Genomic DNA, 23,498 nt, shown 5'->3' on the forward strand with positions numbered 1-23,498 from the left:
CCCATTTTCCTATCACTCATTACAGTCTCGTTTTATTAAGAGAAACATTTCGGAGGTAAACGGTTAATTGACAGGGGCCGCACGTGATTGATTTCTGGGCGTATTGAATCAGACCGATGTCTCACTCTTTCCCTCCCAGTTCACGGCTCTTTGTTTCTGATCCTCTAAATCCCACCCACTTGAAATAAAGTGGTGAGGAAAAAAATCACCATCTCGCTCGTTTATACACGAACTTGTCCCCTGTAAATAGCATCTTAGTCCACTTTTTCGCTCTCGCGCTCGGGACGAGGTGATGGAGACCGAGAGCTGTTTGTCTTTCTCCTCGCCTCCTAACAGGATCACGCCGGAGAATTCACCGGGTTTGGAGCATAATTCAAGCTCTTTCTTTCCGTGTGACGACCTTCAAAAGTCTCCTCATCTTGCTCTTGCGCATCGCCATGAGTTTTTTATGGGACGTTACGCTGCCGGCGGCTCCGCGGACTTTACGCACGGCGTCAGCAGCACAACTCCTCGCGCCTCACCTGGAAAACACACTAAATATGTGGAGAATATAAACCAGGACCAAAAACCATCGATCACCGAGAAGAACTCGTCATTTTATGAGACTAATTCCGATGGTGAGTGAAAACCGTTTTTAAAAATTGTCATTGAGATTTTTTTAGGATAATATTGGCTTTTGTAGAATTAATAATAATAAATTCTCAATTAAAGTTTAAATAACTAATGTATATTTTAGTTTTATTTGAAAGGTGTGACAGAATTTTTTCATGTTTAACAATTAGGCTACTTAAACTGAATTTATTGGAAATGTGAAAGACATTAATATGTTTCCTTAATATAACGTATTTGCATATTAAGGTCATCAAATTAGTTTCATTATCAATTTAGTTATTTCGGTCAAATTTCTGGAATTCATCTGCTTATGCACTTTGGGAATGGCCTATTTTCAATATGTCATTATTCATTAGGCCTATTTACGGTGACATAGTTGTTGTTTTTTGTTTTTTTTTTGTATTTTGTTTTACATAGTAGTTTTTGTTAGCTTTTAAACAAGTATATAACTTCTTTAATTATTAATATCTAATAAATATATCCCGAGAACATAACAGAACATAACAGATAAAGGCGAAAGACAGGATAAAGAAATAGGCTAAAGAAAATATCAACTTGTAAACAATAAGCATCTACAGCTTTTAAATAATATAGTTTTCTTTAAAAAGTTAAAAGTTGATCTCAGGGTTACGATGTTTTGTGTAATTCCTGATATATCGAGATGGATTTTTAGATAAATGATACATTTATCTATAAATTTATTTATAAAATTATAACCAGTCTCAAACAAACAACATTTATTTAGGTCTATATTTTTTGTCTTAAGTCATTGACCCTAAGTAAGTTTTAGTTTTCCTTAAGATAGATGACTGATATTTCTCAGGTTAAAAGCGGCCTGAGTTAGTTTAAGTCCTGGCCTTTTCGCTGTAGCGCTTTTCTTTTATCATTTTTTTTTTTTTCAGAATAAAGATAAAATAATAAATAAAACACTGTTAGAGTTTAAGTATGTATAATTATTTAAACAGGAGGGCCTTTAAGCCGTGCTGATTTCACGTTTTCTTTCTTCAATAGGAACGTATTAGGCCTACTTCAATCGCAAGTCTGTTTATGGAGTAGCCATACATATGAAATATTTCGTGTATAGGCCAAATGTGAAGAAACAATATTCAGATTTACTGTATTCAAAATTATCACCATCTTTTGTCAGCGCATTTAAGGCCTGGCAGTCTGTCTTGTTTCCTCTTAAATGCCTGTCTATTCTGTCACATGTTCTAATAATGAACATTGACTCCTAAACGATATTTACTCTGAAATTCCCCAATACATTTTAAAAGCCTGCAACACACTCAATTTAACATCTAATCTTAAAATGGCATTTTCCTGTGAACATACCCCAATAATCTTTATTTAATTTACAGCTTGGAGCATTTTAAGCTCTGGGATAACTTTGTTTATTTTAAGATCAGGAGATCTTTTCAACCAGATGGTCTTCTCTCTTTTAATTGGGAACCTCACCTTATGGGGGCGTGTCTAACAAATATAGTTTGAAATTGATTGGACAGAAAAAGAAACACTTCTAAATGCAGGCACTGTAATAACAAGAGGACCATTTCAAGAAAGTCCTTGATCATCCTTTATAATAATTTTTTTTTCTAGCTTGCAAAGCTATTTCTGCTGTATGGCCGGAGTCTAGAGTCTGTTTCTGATACATCACTGCACTTAATTTATTTTAGACTTCTTTTCTACATTTCTATTCTTTTTTTCTTTTTTGAAGACAAATGGAGACATCTTGATCTCAAGTAAAATTGAGTTTTTTTTAAAGTAAAAAAAAACAGTTTGGTTGTTTCTAAAACAGCTAACCCTGCTATTTCTAGTTTCCCGCACTAATACATGAGATCAGAGATAATGTGCTTTACAAATTTGTCGCTCTAGTAAATGGTTTCCTCTGTTTTGGTGAAAATTAAATTGGACAGAGCCATAAATCTTTTCTGCTACTTGTAATTACTGAGCAGAAAAGACACATTGAGCTATAAAGCAAACTGCCTGAGGACATTTTATGACCCAAGGTCAGATGTTTTTAATATCTAGAAACATCTAAATTACATTTTCACTCAAATTCACAGTACAGTTCTTGTAAGGAAACCAAACAACACTACCATCACCAAAATATTATGAGCCAACTCTCCAAGCCATCGTTTAGTAATAATTGTTTTTATTATGTTGTAAGAACAAAATGTTTTCTCCTATTTATGTGACTTGACTTTTTGAAGTCATAATAATTTTTATTGACAAAAAAAAAAAAAAAAAAAAAACATTTTACATCCATGAAAACTTTTTAAGTCTTCAAAGTAATCTTTAAGATTTTAACATGATAGAAATGCGCTTTACACTTTTAGGAAATGTTCTCTGTGGAACCCACAACAGTTTTTTTTCTCCTAGCATTGTTGTGAAAACCTTTTTTTAAGTAACTTTGTGTAATTGATTAGTGAAATTAAAATGTAATTAATGTAACAAAAATTACATTGTAGATGTTTCTGTATTAAGACCAGACCTTGGCTCACAAAGTGATGTTTTAATTCATTGTCAATTAAAATAAAGAATAGCATAAAAATATTGCATGAAAACCTTTATCAGCTTTTCTCTTAAAAATCTTTATTGGCATAAGAGTTATAACATCTCACAAAAAGGTTACATAGAATATTGAAATGTTCTTTGCATTAAGAAATATATATTTTAAAACTTTTCACTAAAAGGTTCTGGGAACCCAATCATTTTTCAAGTGTATTTTGGATTGAAGAAGTCATGAAAAACACCCTCCTTGAAGCTCTGTGGTGTATTTCTTTTAAAACAGCTCTTCCCATCCTTCATATTCTCCTGAGAAAAGCAAACGCGTCCTGTTTGAATGATGTTTATTGTTATAATGATTTTAGGGGATCTTTTTTTGTTTTGTCAAAATTCTTCCACTTCATACAACCTTTTAACCTGTCACATCATAACAGCTGTGGATTTTGTAATGACATGCGTTTTTATTATTCAAGCAAGCATTTGAGCAACATTCATTCTTAACTCAAGCCATTCAATCTCAAGTTTCAAGCTTAATCAAAACAATAAGCTCTACTGACAGAGCGCTATTTTCCATTTTAAAGTGGGCTATAGAGACAGAAATTTTGAAGGAGAAATTGATTCTTTGCACAAGGTTGGTTTAATGTTGTAGGCTGCTATTTAAAATAATGAAAAAAGCAAAGGCGTCATTTAAAGCTTGTCAGGAAGCTCTATCGGACAGAAACCCTAGCTCACTCACTATCCTTTGGCTGATTTATCAGGGGTCGCCACAGCGGAATGAACCGCTTCGGACAGAAACCTCGTCAGCGAATTCGACGTTTTGTGATCTTTAAAGGGCACACTTGATAGGGACGACATTTTTAGTTACGTTCCAATCGAAGATAAAAACCTGAATACCTTCCACAAGTCCACTGTCGGTGCCATGGTCACTTCAAGTGTGTATTCCATGCGATCAGGGCGGGGAGTCGCACGTTTCGTTTTAAAGCAACATGTCGGGACAATTCGAGGTAAGAGCTGTGAACCGAATTTCTTTCTATTTTACTGTAACATATAGACACTTGAAATCCACTCGCCATGCATTTACGTTTTCTTTTATTGCTTCGTGTCGCCTATATGTTGCGAAAGACTTCATGATCCGCAAGTGCTGACCTCAATCCAAAGTCCCCAATTTAGAGTGCTTCGGAGTGAGTAGAACACAGGAGGTTTTTTTTACACCAAAAGTCATTGTTGGTCACCTTTAAGATTTGATTTTGGAAACATTTAACGTAAGCAAAGTAATAAAAAAGAGCTTGTGACTTGACCTCGTATTAACGTGATGCACACATTTTGGACAATCTTTGGTTGTTTGCAAAACATGGATAAATAATGAACTGTTTAAATATGGACTGAAATTTCTTAACTAATGAAAATATACAGCTCTGGGGGAAAATACACGATTCAATTGATCATAGTTTAACTTGGTTTTGCAATTAAAAACCTCTTTATAGGCCTAGCATATTTAACATAAATACCTTTCCCAATATTTAGGGATGGAAACTTTTATTTTGTCCTGTTGTATTTTTGCCTCTAAATTGTTATTATTATTTGAAATTTTGAGGCAAATTGTGGGTAGTTTAAAATAAAACACAAATGCCCATTTTCTTAAAACACATTAATTTATCTGCTAGTAAATACCAAATTCAGTAAACAGATAATAAATCTGAAGTGTCTGTTTTCTCACCGTTCTATGTAAAGGTCATATTTATACATTTAGCGAGGGGAGAAATGTGTCTTAGCATTTTTTAATTGAGTCATTGCTGTCTTAGGTTTTTTTTTTAAACTATTTGAAAATCTATTTCCTGTTCAAAAACTCAGTTTGAGCTTGATTTGGTAAAATGTTTTGACATCCCAATGTCTGACAATAAAGAAACTTTATTAACCAATTACCTTCACTTTGTTTTTAATTTAGATACATAAATGCTTCATTATATTGTATTTGACTTTTATTTTCTATATTTGTCTTTTTTTCACTTAGTGGCCACTTATCCCTGCCAGAAAGTGTTTGATCCATTAGGAGATGAAAAATATTCAGAATATGATATTACATTTAGACTGTGCACAGTTTGCATTTGTTTAAAAAAAATGCTGGGTCAATTTAACCAAAATTTGCATACAGTTTTGGACCACCACAACTGTTGGGTTAAAATATAAAATCTTTTCCCAGAGGTTGGGTTTGTCCACATTTAATCCTAAATTTATAATGTTGAAATAACCCAGCCATTTTAGAGTCTATAAATCAAAAAGTCACTGATCTGCATTTAGTTATGAATCGAGTCTGTCTGTATCTCTGCACACAACAGCGCTCATTCTGTGTTTTTGTCAGCAGGAGATAAAACCCTCTCCAAGCCTCTTGGCTATCCCTCTCTGGACTCAGAGTGTTGTGGAAAACTGAAAGAGGCGTCCAACGGCTTGACAGGAGACTCCATTGCGGACTCCATCGACCTTTCAGGCAAAAACAAGAAGAGGCGAAACCGGACAACTTTCAGCACCTTTCAGCTAGAGGAGCTGGAGAAGGTCTTTCAGAAGACACATTATCCAGATGTATACGCAAGAGAACAGCTGGCACTGAGGACAGAGCTTACTGAGGCCAGAGTTCAGGTGTGTTACCCAGCCTAATATGTCACATAATGATCAGTGTATCCTTTAACATTTTAAAGGAAATGACAACCTGAACACATGCTTTAATTGTAGATAATAACAAATGAATACATTTATTTATTTACAGATTTAAATGCTTTCAAAAGTATTAAGTTGAGACACTACATGATCACTTAAAAGACACTTAAGATTTTGACATTTTTAAGTGTTTCAAAATATTATTTCAAAAATTATCTGCAAAACCTTAATCTCTACGATGGGAAAATCTAACAAAAAATTTTAACCTGGATTCATCTGTATTGAAAGTTTTTGTGCTAGAAATGCATGCAAATTAGTGCATATTTAATAAAACAATACCTCACTTACATATTCAAACATAACATTTTTCAAATTTATCAAATTTAAGTCAAAATTATTAGCCCCTCTGTTTATTTTTCCCTCAATTTATGTTTAACGGAAAGAACACCTTTCTAAGCATAATAGTTTTACAGTAATAACTCATTTCTAATAACTGATTTATTTTATCTTTGCCATGATGACAGTACAGAGTATTTTACCAGATATTTTCAAGACACTAGTATTCAGTCTAAAGTGCCATTTAAAGGCTTAACTAGGTTATTTAGGCAAGTTATGGTAATTAGGCAAGTCATTATACAAAGATTTTTTGATTTTGTAGACTCAAAAATATATATTGCTTAAGGGGGCAAATAAAATTGACTGTTTTTATTCTAGCCAAAATAAAACAACTAAGACTTTCTCTAGAAGAAAAAATATTATCGGAATTACTATGAAAAATTCCTTGCTTTGTTAAACATCATTTGTGAAATATTTTAAAAAGACAAAAAGTCACAGGAGGGCTAATAATGATTTCAACTGTATTTAAGCTTATGGTAAAAACCTATACACATACAGTGTCTTTCCTCAATATTGCTCATTTACCCGGTCCATTGAAAATGAACTGAAACGGTTGCAATTCATATTTTAGCCTAATAAATGTATTTTTTTCTCAGGTGTGGTTCCAAAACCGACGGGCCAAATGGCGGAAAAGAGAGCGCTACGGGAAGATGCAAGAGGTGCGAAACCACTTTGCTGCTACATACGATATCTCCCTTCTCCCTCGCTCCGACACATACCAGGTACACACACTTAAACACACACACACCGAGCATACAGAGAGCCTTCGTCTAGTGTTTAACACACACACACACACACACACACACACACACACACACACACAGAGTAGTGTTACTTTGGTTTAGCTGAATGTTCGCATATTAATGACACAAAAATGCCAGTCTAAAGCCAGATAATTTTATTAATAGAAAAAGTATTCATCTGCTATAAATTATACATACATAATATTTATAAATTATGAATTAGAATTTAGCATTTATTAAATTCATGTAAAGCATTTATTTACCTTAGTTATTCTATTTTCAGAATTTCGTAATACATTATTAAAAAACAGTGTTAATGCTTTACAATAATCTTCAATTTGTTAATATTAGTGTACTAGATTAGCTTTACATAATTTAATTGATTGTTTGCTTGCTTTATTTATTTATTCATTCATTTATTTATATATTTAATTATTTATTTGTTAATTTCAGCATTACTTTACTAGTAATCAAATTTATAGAATATAAACATTTGACAAGAACTTCAACTTGTTAATGTGTAACCAAATGAATTGACATTAACATTAAAAAACTATTTAAGCATATGTTCATCAGAGTTCATAGTTATTTCAACATTATCTACTAACACTAAACAGTTTAGAACAATTTTCACTTGTCATTATTGAACAACCACAATAGTTAGCATAAAAGAGCAATGAAAAACACATATCCATTTGTTATTCTTGGTTAATATTCAGTATTTCAGTATTTAATAACACATTATTGAATCCAAACAATGTACAGTATATGGTAGGGCTGGGCGATTTGGCATAAAAATCAAAATCTCGATTAATTAAACATTGTAACTTGATTATGATTAATGAACGATTATTTTATTTATTTGTTTTATTTTTTTGCCCTCATAGTTCAATGACAAGTTTGTGCAGTAAATATGCTCACATATTACAAGTGAGAGATTTTTGAATGAAACACACACTATCTGCTACATATGAGTATTTATTGAACATCAACGTTGAACAATTGAAATTAAAACCCACATTGTCTAAAACCATAACTTGCACTTTTGGAAACAAAATAAATTATTTTTTAATGTTTTTCATAATAAAAGTAGAAAATAAGCAGCATCTCTTCTAAATAAAATAACTCTTGCATATTCTGTAAATAATATTTTAATGTATTACATAATACATAATAATTGTAATGGAATGGAAAATATGCCGTTTCAAGGCATCTCTGGCACAGCTTTCAATCATCATCAATGTAGTGCAAAGTAAGGCTCAAGAATGAGTTCATCATCCTACTTGACCAGAGATCAGATGTGCCTGCAAAGTGGCCACAGAAGTATAAATCATGCTTAGCAGAGCGGGGTTCAAAAATTGACCTGAAAAAATTAGATAGATTATTCTGAATAGCCCAGCCCTAGTATGTGGTAATCCAGTATTATTCAATGGATCTGAGCCAAGATGAAGCAACAGTGAGCAGTTGTTTTCTATTATCTTAAGAATAATTAAATAAATAAATAAAGTAAAAAATACATTGATTATTATTAGTTCTTGTTAGTTAATGCATTGTATAACTTTAACTAAAACATCCTTGCTGTACCACATTTTAAAAAATGCTACCAAAATAATTAAAAATAATAAAATAAAATGAGGGCGGTGCATTGGGTAGCACTGTCACCTCACAGCAAGTAGGTCGCTGGTTCAAGCCTCGGCTGGGTCAGTTGGCATTTCTGTGTGGAGTTTTGCATGTTCACCCCGTGTTAGCGTGGGTTTCCTCCGGGTGCTCCGGTTTCCCCCACTAGTCCAAAGACATGCACTAGGTGAATTGGGGTAAGCGTAATTGTCCGTAGTGTATGTGTGTGAATGAGAGTGTATGGGTGTTTCCTAGTGATGGGTTTCAGCTGAAAGGGCATCCACTGCATAAAACATATGCTGGATAAGTCAGCAGTTCATTCTGCTGTGGCGACCCCAGATTAATAAAGGGACTAAGCTGAAATAAAAATGAATGAATAAATGAAAATAAAATGAAAAACATTCTCAAGTTAGTTTTGATTTATTGTTTCTGTTATTTTAATATAAAAAACCTTCTATGTTTCGCAGGAATGATAAGATGCTATGTTTGGTCTTATTTGCAGATGCAGAACAGTTTATGGGCGGGTGGTGCAGGAGCCACAGGTGCCGGCGGAGCGTCCAGTGCTTGTGTTCTGGGGACAGAGAACATGCCCTCATCCTGTATGTCCCCTTACCCTCATCCTCACGGAAACTTACCTGGACTGATGGGCATGTCTGCATCTCCTGGCCATCATCATCACCACCACCATCATCACCATCACCCGTCGCACCACCCCAGCATTAACGGCATATACTCGCTCCACGGCTTCCCAGGATCCCTCGGGGCCCACACTTTCGAGGCTAGCCCCGAGTCTGAATATAAGCCCTCAGGCTTGGTTGCCCTGCGCATGAAAACCAAAGACCCCGGAAGCCTGTTATCCTGGCCAACATGACCGGGACGAATGCCACGATTTCACTGAGCCAACAAACACTTAGCATGTGTGCACATACCGCCATGCTAGTGTCAAGGGCTGTTCACAGCAAGAACGATAACAACAAATATAGTGATAACCATGTTTGTGTTTACACTAGCAAATCACAATGATCTGTTTATTTAAAGTCCATGCACTGCAATTTCAAAGCAATGGCGTAGCCTCGTAATGCTTCAAAAATATTATTCTTTTTAACATTTTGCTAAATTTGGGATTTTGTTCTTTTCTTATAATCACATTATGAAAGACGCTTGGTCTTATAGCGAATTTGCATATTTCACGAAGAAAACACATAGGCTGTAATAATGATAATATTAATAATTTTAAATACAATTTTAAAACACTTCAGTAAAATGATAATAAAAGTGCTAAAATATTAAAATGTAATTTAAATTTTCTTTTAAAAAATTCTGACACTTTTCAGACTTCTCAGTCTATTCTGTGACATTAGTGGTAATTGTTTTTATTTTTTGCACTATAACCTAAATAGTAATTTAATTAATTTAAGATAATATTAAGATTCATTTAATAATAATAAATGTGTCACACCCAGAGTGGATTTTAGCTCTGTTAATGTTTAAAGTAAATTAAAATATATGTCCGTGATCGACTGATGCTTTACGTTTTGCAAAGACACTAAAGATCAAGAAAAACAGACATTGAAAAAAACGGACCTCCTGAAAACATATGATTTTAACCCCACACCCTCATTAAAATTCATATAAATTAGCAACTTAATCAAAAAGTTAATTGCCATGTGACTGAAATATCATGTTTTTACTCTACCAGCAGATGTCTTAAAATTCTGCATTTCTAATGTGTCTGACCGGGGATAATATTAATAACAATACTGAAATAAAAATAATACAAATATTTTTTTTTCAAAGGGAGCAACAAACTACCACTGTATAAAATGAGTATTTATGTTTTATACCAGCCTGATTTTACGAGAAAACCTAATTATTTAACATTTTGTCAGTTTAGTGGCTAATTCGTACAAATTCTTACGAGTTCTGTCGTACAAAAATGTGCGACTTTAAAAAGGAGGCGTGGCACCTAACCCCACCCCTAAACCCAACCGTCATTGGGGTGATGAGCAAATCGTACTAAATTGTACGAATTAGATCATACGAATTCATAGCCACAAAATCAAAAAGTTACGAATTGCGTTGTTTATACTACAATTTGTACATGTACTTCTGAAGGTATAACCAGTTGTTATTCATATTTAATTTCTTAAATGGTAATTCACCCAAAAATTAACCCCCTGAGACCTTCATACCTCTTCAGAAGACAAATTAAGATATTCTAGATGAAATCCGAGAGCTCTCTCATCCTCCATATACAGTAATGAACCATCAAAGTAAAGAAAAGGACCAAAACATTCCATGTGACTTCAGTGGTTCAACTGTAATCATGAAGCTCCAAGAACACTTTTGTGTGGCAAAATAAGCTGAAAAAAACAACTTGCTTGCCAATATCTTCCATATCAGATCAGCGTTCATGTCTATAGAGGATAATGCAACTCTCCAATTTAAATGCAACTCTCACATTTATTCTAAAATATCTTCATCTTTGTTCTGAACACTCAAAAACAGATTTTTGCTGCTTGTTCAATTTACTATTTATAATGAGCTGAAACAACACAATTCCTGACTAAATGGCTGAATTGTGCGGAACCCTGCATTTTTTTTTTACAATCAAGATGAGCAAAGGTCTCAGGGGCATGGAATAACATGAGAGTAAGTTTGGGTGAACTAACCCTTTAAAGCATCTTGGAAGAAAAGGGTTTAACATCAAACAGTGATCTCCTCAACTTAAAATGTTTGAGCTCTTCTTTATTTGAATGGACTGTAATGGCAGTCAGTGTTTTATCATTAATCATGTGGAACAAAAAACTGTTTTAAAAATGTTTCCAACATTTCTTTTTCTACATGGTTATCATTATAGCTGTGGTGTAACCTCTGAACTCAGTCCTAATCGTTATCATTATAGTTATTGTTCTTGCTATGAACAGCCCCTTATTCACAACTGAAAGACACTTTTTAAAAATTCAGTGTAACATTCATTTTTTACAGGCTTCACATGTTTAAGAGACAGCATGCCCCGTGCCTGGATTTCTTGTGTTGATCTGTTTGGAAGCATCTCAGTTAAGTTTGTTGAATCTCTTTGAGCCATAATCCCTTGTTAGATTGTGACCTATGTTTCAGGGCCCAAACATCCACTCATCTGAATTGATAAAACTCTCTCAATGGACCACTGTTTAGCCATATCACGCATTAAAGCAAATATTTTGCTAAATATTGGTGTTCACTTGTCATCATGTTCTACAGTCATCCCAAACACCAATGCGTTACCTTTTATAAAGGATGAATCGCTGTCTGACCATCTGAGATTAGAAAAGCATATAAACATCACTGTGATCATATTTGTACAGCAAACTTTAATCATATATAAGTAATATTTGTTGTTTGCTTTGGGATCTGATGTTTGGTCCCAAAAACTGTGATGTGACCTCAGACTTAACAAGTGGATGGGCTTTACACACAACTTGCGTCGATGGCAATTTAATTTTTACAAAAAATGTAAATGTTAATTAACAAAGAGGATGTGCGACTTGTTTATTTAGTATTTTAATGTTAATCTCATAGTTTCAGTGTATGCTGTGTTTTAGCCCCATTTTGTGTGTATATTTAGCCCAGTCCAATAAATGATTTTACTTTCCCCAAGTCTGTGCACTCAGGTGACTAAAGACATCAAATTCATTTGTGCTTCTGGTAAACAATGGCATGGCTTAAGCATCTTTGGTAAATAGTATAAGTATATATTATATATTGGTATCATACAGCATACATTATATGCACTTCTGGTCAAAATTTTGCAAGTTTAAAATGTTTGCATGTTTTTAAAAGAAGCCATTTCTGCTGCATTTAATTGCTGATACATTTTTATTTTAAAAATCATTTACATTTGAATTAACACTTCTATTTGAATGAACTTTAAAATGTAATTCATGCTATTGTTTTCAGCCTCCATTATCACATGATTTTTTCAGAAGTCATTTTAATATTTTGATTTAGTGCTGATTTGGTGAAAACACACACAAAATGAAGTATTTTCAATATAAAAAGTAATTATGGGCTTGATATTTTTATTTTTTACTTTTATCATAGTCTGGAACATGTGAACGATCAGTAACAACATTGACTTTGATGCATTGTTAGATTTTCATTTTTTTCTCCCTAATTTACTGTTGGTGGCTTTTTCTTGCCCCATTGACTTCCATTATAACCACATTGTATGGTGCATAAATACACAGTCTTTGTTTTTATTTACTCCATGCAGTTCTGAGAGCTGAGATGCATATTTTGATTTTCTCAGACACATCAAGGTAACCTTCACATATTCATCATTTTTTTGCACAGGCCTATCTAAAGTGTTAATGATGCCAACTGATGATCAACAGTAAAAATTACAATATTTACCTCTTCCCAACAGGGAAAACCACCAACAATTAAAAATGCATGATTAGTAGTTGTCATGGTTTTGTAATCAGAAAAATCTGATTTTAATAGAAGTCAATGGAGCAAAAGCAGCCACCAACAGTAAATTAGGGAGAAAAAATTAAAATCAATCAAAAGCAATGCATCAAAGGGAATGTTGTTTCACATATTCAAGACTTTAATAAAAGGTTAAAAAAGTTCTAGTCCACAATTACTTTATATTGAAAATAACATGATTTTGTGTTTTGTTTTTTCCGCCAAATCAGTGACATCAGCTATTTTGTACTTTCGATCAGGACTGAGGTTGATTAATAGATTTATGCAAAGGAAATGTTTTTATACCGAACATAACAAAATGGTAAATTTGCCCAGAGCGTATGATTTTTTATTTTAAATCAAAAGCAGTTTCTCAAAATAATATTGTCACCAAAATCAATCCGCTAGCTAAAATACAAGAAAAGTTATGGCCAAATTAAGACTCAAAATCACCCACAGAGTGGATGCGAACATTATTTACCAGTACACAAGGTTTTGATATCAGTGTTCTAAATATTATTTTGTCACTAATATTTATTTTGTCACCAACTATGATTTATTACAATTCAAAAGTATTTATTTTTCTTTTAAAAATATTTTTTATTTATCAGGGACACATCAAAAGTGAGTCAGAATAAAAATATAATGTAATGAAGTATTTTTTTATAATTAGCAAAATAAGTCAAAAAATAATTATTTACGTTTCGTTTTTAATATTTAAAATGATTACATTTATTATTTTTAAAACATCATCATTGATTTAAATTTGAAAAATGATCCATGTTTCCTATTTCTAATCTTAAATATCCAGAATATGTTTGAAATAAAACAGCTAATTCCTTCAGGCTTTGGCAACATTTTGGCTCTACACAAATATCTCATACAATTGTAACCCAAGAACAATATTTTCTGCACCAACTCCTTCAAGGCTAAAACGTATGTAAGATGAGAACTTATTGTGTTGGTCAGACGACATGCCCATAATATGTCCTTTTAAATGTATGTTTTGTTGTAAAAGCTGTCAAATGTCACTGGATACATCAGCAGCATGTGACAGCCCTGCTAATACAAACCAACCACTAAGCAACCACAGAGGCCTCACTGCTGGCTGTTGATGGATTCCAAGGTTTTCTCTGTCATGCCCGTCAACTGCAGGACGGGTCTGACAGGCAGGGCAGAACCACAAACACTAATGAATTATGAGTCAACTTACATGTTATGCTACCGTTTAAATTCAAAAGTCCTTGGGAAAAAAACAACATAACTTGAACCATGCAGACACCAAGTTTTTAAAGCAATGGTGGAAGGAAGGAGCAACATGCACATTGCGCCTCAATAACCAATAGACAAGGACTATAGGTTAAAGGATGGAGCTCCTAAAATTCAGACAACTCCATGTCAGTATGCAGTTGTGATCATATTTGATTTGTTCTTGGATTCCCGATCCTTTGGGAAATCGCTGAATTTAATGTGCTGTTGATAAGTGCCAAACAGCCTTGAGGAGGGCACATTCTTGTGACCCAGCGATGGGTTGCTCAGCTCCATCTGGGTTTAATCCTGCCAGCCACTCTTTTCAGGGTGATTCACTTAATTTAGATGACACATAAGACGCAATTGTTGTAGATGAAAAAAGCTGCATTGACAGGATTTTCAAAGCTTCTCTCGTTTTCCTAATTCTCAAAATGGGAACAGATCGACAGTCGCTTTGGGGCAAGATATCGTGCTGCTTCTTTCCTTTGTGCACAGAGGATGACAGAAATGCTGGATCGCATTAAGTGCCAGTTTAGCGGACCGTGCCGTGTTTTGGAGAGAGCTGACATGTGTTTCCAATAGAGGACAGAAGAAAAACGGACAGAAACTCTCTCTCCACACCCACAGCTTCAAATTCCTGCCTGATCTTTCGGGAAAGTGGAGCCAGCTCGAGCTACACATGCAAACTGATTAAATCCCAGATTAAAGGATGTGATAAAGAAGTACAGTTCAAGAGGAGCGTTACTAAATAGAAACGACTATGAAACTGGCGGGATGAAAAATGCGCACAAAGATGTTGTAAGTTTAAAAAAGATAGTTCACACAAACTTACAATTCTGTCATAAGAAAACGAGATAAGTTGATTATCACAACACATATACTTATTAGTAATTAGATAAATTAATGAGAAAATCACATAATTATTGAAAAACTTGCTAATTGTTTCTTAATAGGCCTACATATTTATAAAACTATCCCCTCAGCAACAATAAACATGATTTAACATACAACATTTTTCTAGTTCCAATAAAGCCACCAAATTATCATTACCGTTAAATCAAAATGGGCACAACAACAACAAAACGACTTTTGGGGGTAAATTGCAGCTCAACTCCCTCAGTGGAAATTCCTTGAAATCTGTATCCCTGAAAATAACTGGCTCTTGCCTGTCAAACCCATAGTCTGCTAATGTTCTAATGAGAAATATTTGCCAACTTACAATCAACAAAATGTGCAAAAGGGACGATCAAATAAAATTATTTCAGATAAGTTGTGTATAGAAGTGTATAGTAAATATATTTACTGTATCAAATAGGTTTGTGAAAAAATAAGTTTATAGTAAATATATTTACTATAATGTACACTTCATTTTTCAGAAACCTGTCTGAGTTTTGAACACAGCTATTTTGAAAAATGTGGTAAACTTGTAACCCTTAACTTTCCATATGTTTTTTTAAGGAAATTAGGCTATTAGGCTAAATAGCTATTCTTCTAAATATCTTCTTTTCTGTTAAACAAGTAAAAAAAAGAAACTCATAAGTTTTGGAACCATTTAAAGGCATGTCAGTTGTGAGTAAAATATCAAAGACTCACACAATTCACAAATTGTCTCAAGTAAAGTGATTGTTTCACTCAAAATGGAAAATTTACTCACCTAATTTGATGGTTCCAAACCCATTATGAGTTTCCTTTTTCTGTTGAACACAGAGGAAAATATTTTTAAAAAATGTTAAATCTGTAACATTGACTTGCAGGACAATAAATATATTCAAGTCATGTTTACGACATTTTTCAAAATAGAAAGAAATACGCTTGGTATCTTTTTATTTTGATGATCCCAATAACACATTTTGTTGAGAAGTTACATTGCAACTACATGCCAGCTAATTCTTACTAGAGTATTGGTGGGGTTAATGTAATGCTCAGGGGTAAGGGATTAATCAGAACAAACAGCAAAAATCAGTCCAAGGCCCTTGAAAAATGTGGAACAAATATTAAAAAGCTTTTATTGACATGGCTATTCACTTGCCTTCATCAGGGTAACAGAGACTGAGGGTAACTGTTACACTAATAAAGGCAAGTGTATGCCAAAAAGTGTAGGTGCAGTTTTAAGGAATAGCTATATCAATAAAGGCTTTTTACATTTTTTCCCCCACATTTTTCGAGTGCCTTGGACTAATTGTACTGTTTACTGTAATTGAGTAGTTTTTCTCAGGAATTGTGTACTTTTACTTTACCTTGAGTACATTTTTAGTGCTGTATCGCTACTGTTACTCCACTATTTTAAATCAACCGGCCGTCACTACTTTTTTTTTCTTGTCTGTGCGATTGGATAAAGTACAAAAATCTGTCCTATGATTACCCCCCAATCAAATCACACATAGAAAGTAGATCGCATCATACTGAACAACCTCAAGACACAGGCGCTTTATAAATGCAGCAAACCACATGGAAGCATTAAAAGTGTCAAAGAAAATGTGCAAAATCTTTACATGCAATGACCCAGAGACTGTTTAGACTGCATGTAACTGATGGGAAGATGAAGGATGTTTACTGTATAACTGAAATCACCAAATGGCCTTAAACAATAACTAAATGCACTACAGAATGTTATGTTTTCACAGACACACACAAATTACCTGTAAACACATCAGCCGTTCAGAGCGTAATACTCACTACTCTTGAATACTTTTAAAAGGGCTACTTTTTACTCATACTTTGAGTAATATTTACAACTGATAATTTTACTCTACTTGTACTACATTTTTTGGGCATAGTGGTACTTTTACTTGAGTATGATTTTCAGTACTCTTTCCACCACTGAAGTTGACATGTACTTTTCTTATAGGCAGGAGCATGTCTGTTGGTGGAGCAGTATCAGCAGATACTAAGCAAACAGTCTGCTAATATTCTAATAAAAATAGTTGCCAACTTACAGTCAACAAAATGTGCAAAAGTGACCATCAAAATAAAGTGATACCAGAGGCTCAAACAGGTTTGTGACAAGTTAAGCACGAGCAAATGATAACATAATTTTCAGTTTTGGGTGAACTATCCCTTTAATTGTAGTAGTGTCCAGGGCTGAAATCATCTGAAATCACATTCTTTATCATGTTATTCATTTGTTTATTCATTTTCTTTTAGGCCTAGTCCCTTCATTAATCTGGGGTCGCCACAGCGGAATGAACCGCAAACTTCTCAAGCATTTGTTTTATGCTGCAGATGCCCTTCCAGCTGGGAAATTTATTATGTTATAGTAAGTAAAAAACAAAGAAGTTCAGTATACTCGTAGTAAGTATTCAGATGACCTACTTCTTTTGGTGAGATTCTGCAATGTGCTTCCAAGGGACTATCCCATGAGGCAACAGGAGAGGATCTGTGAATGCCAGTGAAGTGACGTAACTGACGATGTAGGGCACGTGACACTAAAACATGACTAATCTAGTAGGCCTAGATTGTTCAAACAGTACTACACATGTTCATACTATTATGTAGGACATGCTTTCAAATGTAGCCTACTCAAGAAAGGGTGGGATTTTAATGGAGTATGTGCATTGTGAAAATTAAACAAATAAATGACACGTTAGCTGTTCAATTTGTCTTCTGGTTAATCAACATGCTTGGATGAATGTGTTACTTTATGTGCATGTCTTTATTGATGAAGTTTTTTAAATAATTGTATTTTGTGTTATTACCACTCATTTGAGATGTTTGGGCACTTTTTGTAGTTTTGGATCAAAGTAACAACTCATTGTCTTTCAAATATATTCCTATTTACCTTCACAACTCATTGAAAAAAAAAATTGAATTTGGGGGTAATTTTTTAATTTTAATTGTTGAATTAATAATTGTATTGGTTAAAACTGTAATGGTCCCCAATGGTCTCTATTGAAAACGAACCATGTTTTATATTAGTAAAAGTGTACGGTCATAGGGATTATCAGTTGCATATCCACAGTTTCATTACAAACACAGTTATACTATGATAGCAAAAACATGCTAATTGTAAAACACTAAATTGTTTTAATATAAATTTTAACAAATTTAAGGGCAAAACTTTTACATAACATTTTGTTGTTTTTCACAGACATGGGCATATATTCAAAGATCTGCATTGTTTTTGTTTATAAATTATTTCAAATATATATTAGGCTAAAACCCATTGAAAATTGCTAATCTATAGCTGACCGCATGGTTAAAAGGCTGGTTTTTCAAGTTTACACTAACGTGACCCTTCCGTTCACCTCTGTGAAAGGCAAACACCACCATCTGTTGGACATTAAGTGAACAACGAGAATGTTTTAGGTTTATTTATTTGAATTACTTGCGTTTAATAAAGATTGCACGGTACATTTATAATTTATAATAAACGAAATGTAGGCAAAACTCAAAGTCTTAGCACCTATTAAAGGTACACACTGTTTAATTGTGAAAATATACAGAGCCCGATTTGTAGATTTATCAAGGTGATTAATGATTGTGGTTTAAGATGCAGATATAATACTGGCAGTACATGTTCTCAAAGACTATATGTGCGGTTAGTTAAATGTCACCTCTGTTTTTTATAAAGTGGCGATAGTAAACATTTGGCTTTTGAAGCTAAAATGGTGTACAGCAAGACTGGGCGCTGTACTAGTGCTTTAGATTGACAGACGGATCAGCCAATAGCGTTGTAGTTTCTCAGAGATTCAAACCAATCAAAGTCGACAGGCGGGTCATGTTGTAGTCTTGACAAGATGGCGTATGCGGTTGTTTTGCCGCAGGGACACTGAACAAATTATTCAGTTTGTCGTGTAAATTCGTTGACGTTGCGGTAGCATTACAGTTAAAAAGTGTTTTGTTAGGCGTGTGAAGCCAGAGGACATCTAACATGAAAGGGAAAGAGCGGTCGCCGGTGAAAAAACGTTCAAGGGCCTTGGATGACATACGAGACAGGGGAGGAAGCCATCCGACCAGTAAGAAAATGGGGGTTATCTCGAATTCTGGCGGAGGAAGCAACAACGGCAATAGTTCGTCTAAAAGCGACGGGGGCTCTGCACGACGGGGACTGCTTGGAGATAAAAGAGACGGACGGGATTTTGACGGACATGTATCCAGTCGGACTGGTAATAACCACGGTTACACGAGCCCCGTTGCGAGCTCGAGCGGCAAAAATCACGCCTCGAGTCTGTCCTTAGAGGCGGCGCGCACTAACTCGCGCGGGGAGACGCGCGCACCGCTTCCCACAAACGAAAGTGAGTACAAAACTTTAAAAATCAGCGAGCTCGGCTCGCAGCTGAGTGACGAAGAAATCGAGGACGGCCTCTTTCATGAATTCAAAAAATTCGGTGACGTGAGCGTCAAAATCAGCCGAGTGAACGACGAGAGAATCGCATTCGTCAACTTTAGGAGACCGGATGATGCCAGGGCGGCAAAGCACGCACGAGGCCGGCTGGTGCTTTATGACCGACCTTTAAAAATCGAGGCAGTTTACTTGAACAGGCGGAGGAGTCGCTCTCCGGTAAAGGATGACCATTTCTCTGTTGTTGCAGGCCATAGACATTTGCATACTCAGAGGCCGCTCTCTCCAACCGGCCTGGGCTACAGGGACTACCGGTTACAGCAGTTAGCACTGGGCCGGCTTCCTCCTCCCCCACCCCCGCCTCTGCCCAGAGAGCTGGAAAGAGAAAGAGAGTTTGCCTTTTATGAAGCGAGGGCGCGGCCCGCATACATAGCAGAGCGAGCCGCTCCTTTTCGCGAGGAGGACTTTATCTCTCCAGAGGACGACCAGAGAGCCAACCGCACACTGTTTCTGGGTAACTTGGATATTACTGTGACTGAAAACGATTTGAGGAGGGCTTTTGAACGATTTGGGACAATCACTGAGGTGGACATTAAAAGACCCACTCGGGGCCAGAGCAGCACCTATGGCTTTCTTAAATTTGAAAATTTGGACATGGCTCACAGAGCTAAAATTAGCATGTCTGGGAAAGTTGTGGGCCGAAACCCCATCAAAATTGGCTATGGTAAAGCCACCCCCACCACAAGACTATGGGTGGGTGGTCTTGGCCCTTGGGTGCCTCTGACTGCATTAGCCCGGGAATTTGACCGCTTTGGAACTATTAGGACTATAGACTACAGAAAAGGGGACACCTGGGCTTATATTCAGTATGAAAGCCTGGATGCTGCTCAGGCGGCCTGCACACACATGCGTGGATTTCCTCTTGGTGGTCCCGACAGGAGGCTGAGGGTGGACTTCGCTGACACAGAGCATCGCTACCAACAACAGTTCTTGCAGCCCCTCCCTCTGCAACATTATGAAATCATGGCTGAGTCTTTCGTTCATCGTGCCACCCCTGAAGCCATCAGGGTTAGAGAACGGACTCCTCCGCCACTGCACTTCAGAGAAGAGAACTCTACGCTGGGGCTGAATGGCCCGCACCTACCATTCGTGAACGTGTACGAACTCCTGCATTTGAGCCCCTCGAACACTTAGAGCGTGAAAGACGGCGAGAGGCCTGGTCACTGGAGCGAGAGCTGCCAGGCAGAGAAGCTGCACGGAAACGTCGGCTCATGGAGGACGGCAGACATCTGGAGTGTTCACCTGACAGCAGCAGTGAGTGGGCGGCCCGCCGTCGCAGACCCCCATCGCTTGAGGGCAGCAGGCGGTAGCAGCCGTGACGGACGTTTCAGCGACTCTGAGCGTCCAGCGAGAGCAGACCGAGTGTCCCCAGCACGAGAGAGCCGCAGCAGCCTGGACCGAGCTCCCGGTGAGAAGCGCATCAAAAACAACAGCAGCCTCTCTGAATCCAGCATCGGTGCAAGCCCTGCAGAACGAAAGCGCAAAGCGGGCGATTCAGCTAAAGGTGCATCCAAGAGGGACAGATCAGAGAGCAGCTCCAAAAGTAACCAAGCTTCAAAACAGGACGCAGGGGGCAAGCTGAGCATGGCCTGGAACGGCATGCTGCTCCTAAAGAACAGTAACTTCCCAGCCAGCATGCACCTCCTGGAGGGCGACCTGAGCGTCGCCACCAGCCTCCTCATCGACGGCAGCACAGGTGGAAAAGTCTCTCAGCTACGCATCACACAACGTCTTCGTCTAGACCAGCCCAAGATCGACGAGGTGTCTCGCCGCATCAAAGTGGCAGGCCCAGGAGGCTACGCAGTTCTACTGGCAGTCCCAGGCAGCTCAGAGGAGACTTCATCATCGGATCCAGCAGCATCCACACAGAGGCCTCTCCGCAACCTGGTTTCATACCTGAAGCAAAAGCAGGCCGCTGGGGTCATCAGTTTGCCCGTCGGCGGCAGTAGAGATAAGGACAACACTGGGTCCTGCACGCATTTCCACCGTGTGATTTCTCTCAGCAGTTCTTAGATTCTTCTGCGAAAGCTCTTGCCAAAACAGAAGAGGACTTCCTGGTCATGATCGTTGTTCGAGGAGCATCTTAACAGTCATAATACACACTAAAGTATTGTTAAATGCAAGCTTCTCTTAATGTCTCTTAATTGCATGCTCTCTAAAGCAGAAGTGGTACTAGAGTAAAGGGCAGCTGTTGTTACCTGCTCTGCCAAACATGTACAGTAAAAAGAGAGAAAATGGCCCATTCATATAGCAAAGTTTAGCTCTATAGCAATATATTTGTTTTTTGTTGCAATTTATTCAGATGTCTAGTTTGTGATACGTTGTTCTCTGCATAAAAGAATGATAAATATTGGGCATATTAGAATAGGAATTTAATTTGGTCATTAAACACTGTCTATTTACAACACTTCCTATCAACATGTATTTCAGTCAGATTCCAGACAGTCTCACCCCTGTGTCAAATCCTGTTTCAATGTTCATTCATGTTCATCAAATTGAGTTAACGGGAACCTGGTTTGTGTCCTGATGCTTTGAACAATCATTCAGTGATGGGGAGTGTAATATAAGTATATAGTCAACTAAATCAGAAAGAAAAGATTATTTTGCTCAGTGAAGTGCATGTTGATGCTAGTGTTCTTGTTGCAGAGGTTTAAAATACAAAGATGTAGCCGAAAATGCCATCAGTGTTATACTGATTAAAACAGGCTGCGTTTAACACCCCTTTACATATTAGAAATAACATGTAAACATATTTTGAGTATAAGATAGATATTTCTAAGCCCTCCTTAGACCAAAGCATAATATCAAACGTTCTTTTAGAATTTTGGGAGAAACCGGAGCACCCAAAGGAATCTCACACCAACACAGGGAGAACATGCAAACTCCACACAGAAATGCCAACTGACCCAGCCGGGGTTGAACCAGCGACCTTCTTGCTTTGAGGCAATTGTGCTACCCACTGCGCCACCGTGCAGTACTTCCAGTTCTCAATATATCTCAATTATATCGTGTTCAACAGTAGAAAGAAACTCAAACGAGCGATGACAGAATTTCATGAATTATCCCTTAAAATACTTTGTATATGTTCTAACATGATGAATGAGGTTCATATACAAAGCTTCACAGTTAAACGTAATGGTGCCTAAATCAATATATGAAACTCAAACATTTCAGTGGATATTTAGATCAAAAGGATAATCTACTGAATACCTGGAATGGGTCCAAAGAACAGGAAATGACATCCCATAACAATGAAATGTTCCTCTAGATGGTGCTAAAAACATCATGCTTGAAAGATACATTACCACGGTCCTGATTTGTATTCAAACAAACTTTATTGCTGATCTATTATTATATACAATCAAAGTTAATGAGCTGCTCTCACAAATCAAATCTCATTAAAGACAATGTAATGCAGAGTTGTAATTACAGTAATTTATAGTAACTTACTGTATGCGGTCATCTGATCATCAAACCAGATACAAAGTTGAATCAATAATGCATCTAAAAGCGCAACTCAAGCCCCATATTTGAGATGAGGCTGTTATCTGAAAGCACTGTTTGTGTGGCTGACCCTTGAATGAATTCTCCGAACGGCTCTGGTTACAGCTTAAATCTCCATGTGTTTATCTTTTGGTGGAGGGAGGGGGTTGAATGCTAGAATGCTCTTGTCATAACCTGGCAACATTCGAGGGTCACATCATGCGGAGGAAGACTCATCTGAACAAGAGCCGATGCCAAGTTTGTGAGCTCTCAAGCTGAACACTTCTGATTGTGAGATTTTACTACAGATGGTAAACAAAGCAACAACCACATGTTGAGTCTCCGTATCTGTAATTATGACTGCATGTGGACCTTCCGCTCAGGCCTTTGCATGCGCAAGTCCTACTACTTTAAGCAGGATATCAGGAAAAGTCCTGACCCCACAAGCT

General features: G+C 36.4%; 2 protein-coding genes across 2 annotated transcripts; both read left to right on the plus strand.

Annotated features, from left to right (window-relative positions):
* The first annotated feature begins 292 nt into the window (after positions 1-292).
* On the plus strand, positions 293-9,396 carry alx3 (ALX homeobox 3). The gene is made up of 4 exons (XM_056464475.1): positions 293-617; positions 5,480-5,751; positions 6,762-6,887; positions 9,028-9,396. The coding sequence occupies exons 1-4, from the start codon at positions 293-295 to the stop codon at positions 9,394-9,396; spliced, it is 1,092 nt and encodes a 363-aa protein (XP_056320450.1).
* Positions 9,397-18,961: 9,565 nt separating this feature from the next.
* Positions 18,962-22,031, plus strand: rbm15 (RNA binding motif protein 15). Its single transcript, XM_056463621.1, is given in 4 exon segments — positions 18,962-20,617; positions 20,620-20,861; positions 20,863-21,532; positions 21,535-22,031. Coding segments are annotated over 4 exon segments (2,553 nt in total). The 5' UTR covers positions 18,962-19,095; the 3' UTR covers positions 21,654-22,031.
* The last annotated feature ends 1,467 nt before the right edge of the window (positions 22,032-23,498 follow it).

Source organism: Danio aesculapii, chromosome 8 (genome assembly GCF_903798145.1).
Source record: "Danio aesculapii chromosome 8, fDanAes4.1, whole genome shotgun sequence".
Taxonomy (NCBI): Eukaryota; Metazoa; Chordata; class Actinopteri; order Cypriniformes; family Danionidae; genus Danio; species Danio aesculapii.

Coding starts and splice junctions, on each gene's coding strand:
- alx3 (XM_056464475.1), top strand. CDS start 293: ATGGAGACCGAGAGCTGTTTGTCTTTCTCCTCGCCTCCTAACAGGATC. Junction 618..5,479: donor TTATGAGACTAATTCCGATG/GTGAGTGAAAAC, acceptor TTTTGTCAGCAG/GAGATAAAACCCTCTCCAAG. Junction 6,888..9,027: donor CTCGCTCCGACACATACCAG/GTACACACACTT, acceptor TCTTATTTGCAG/ATGCAGAACAGTTTATGGGC.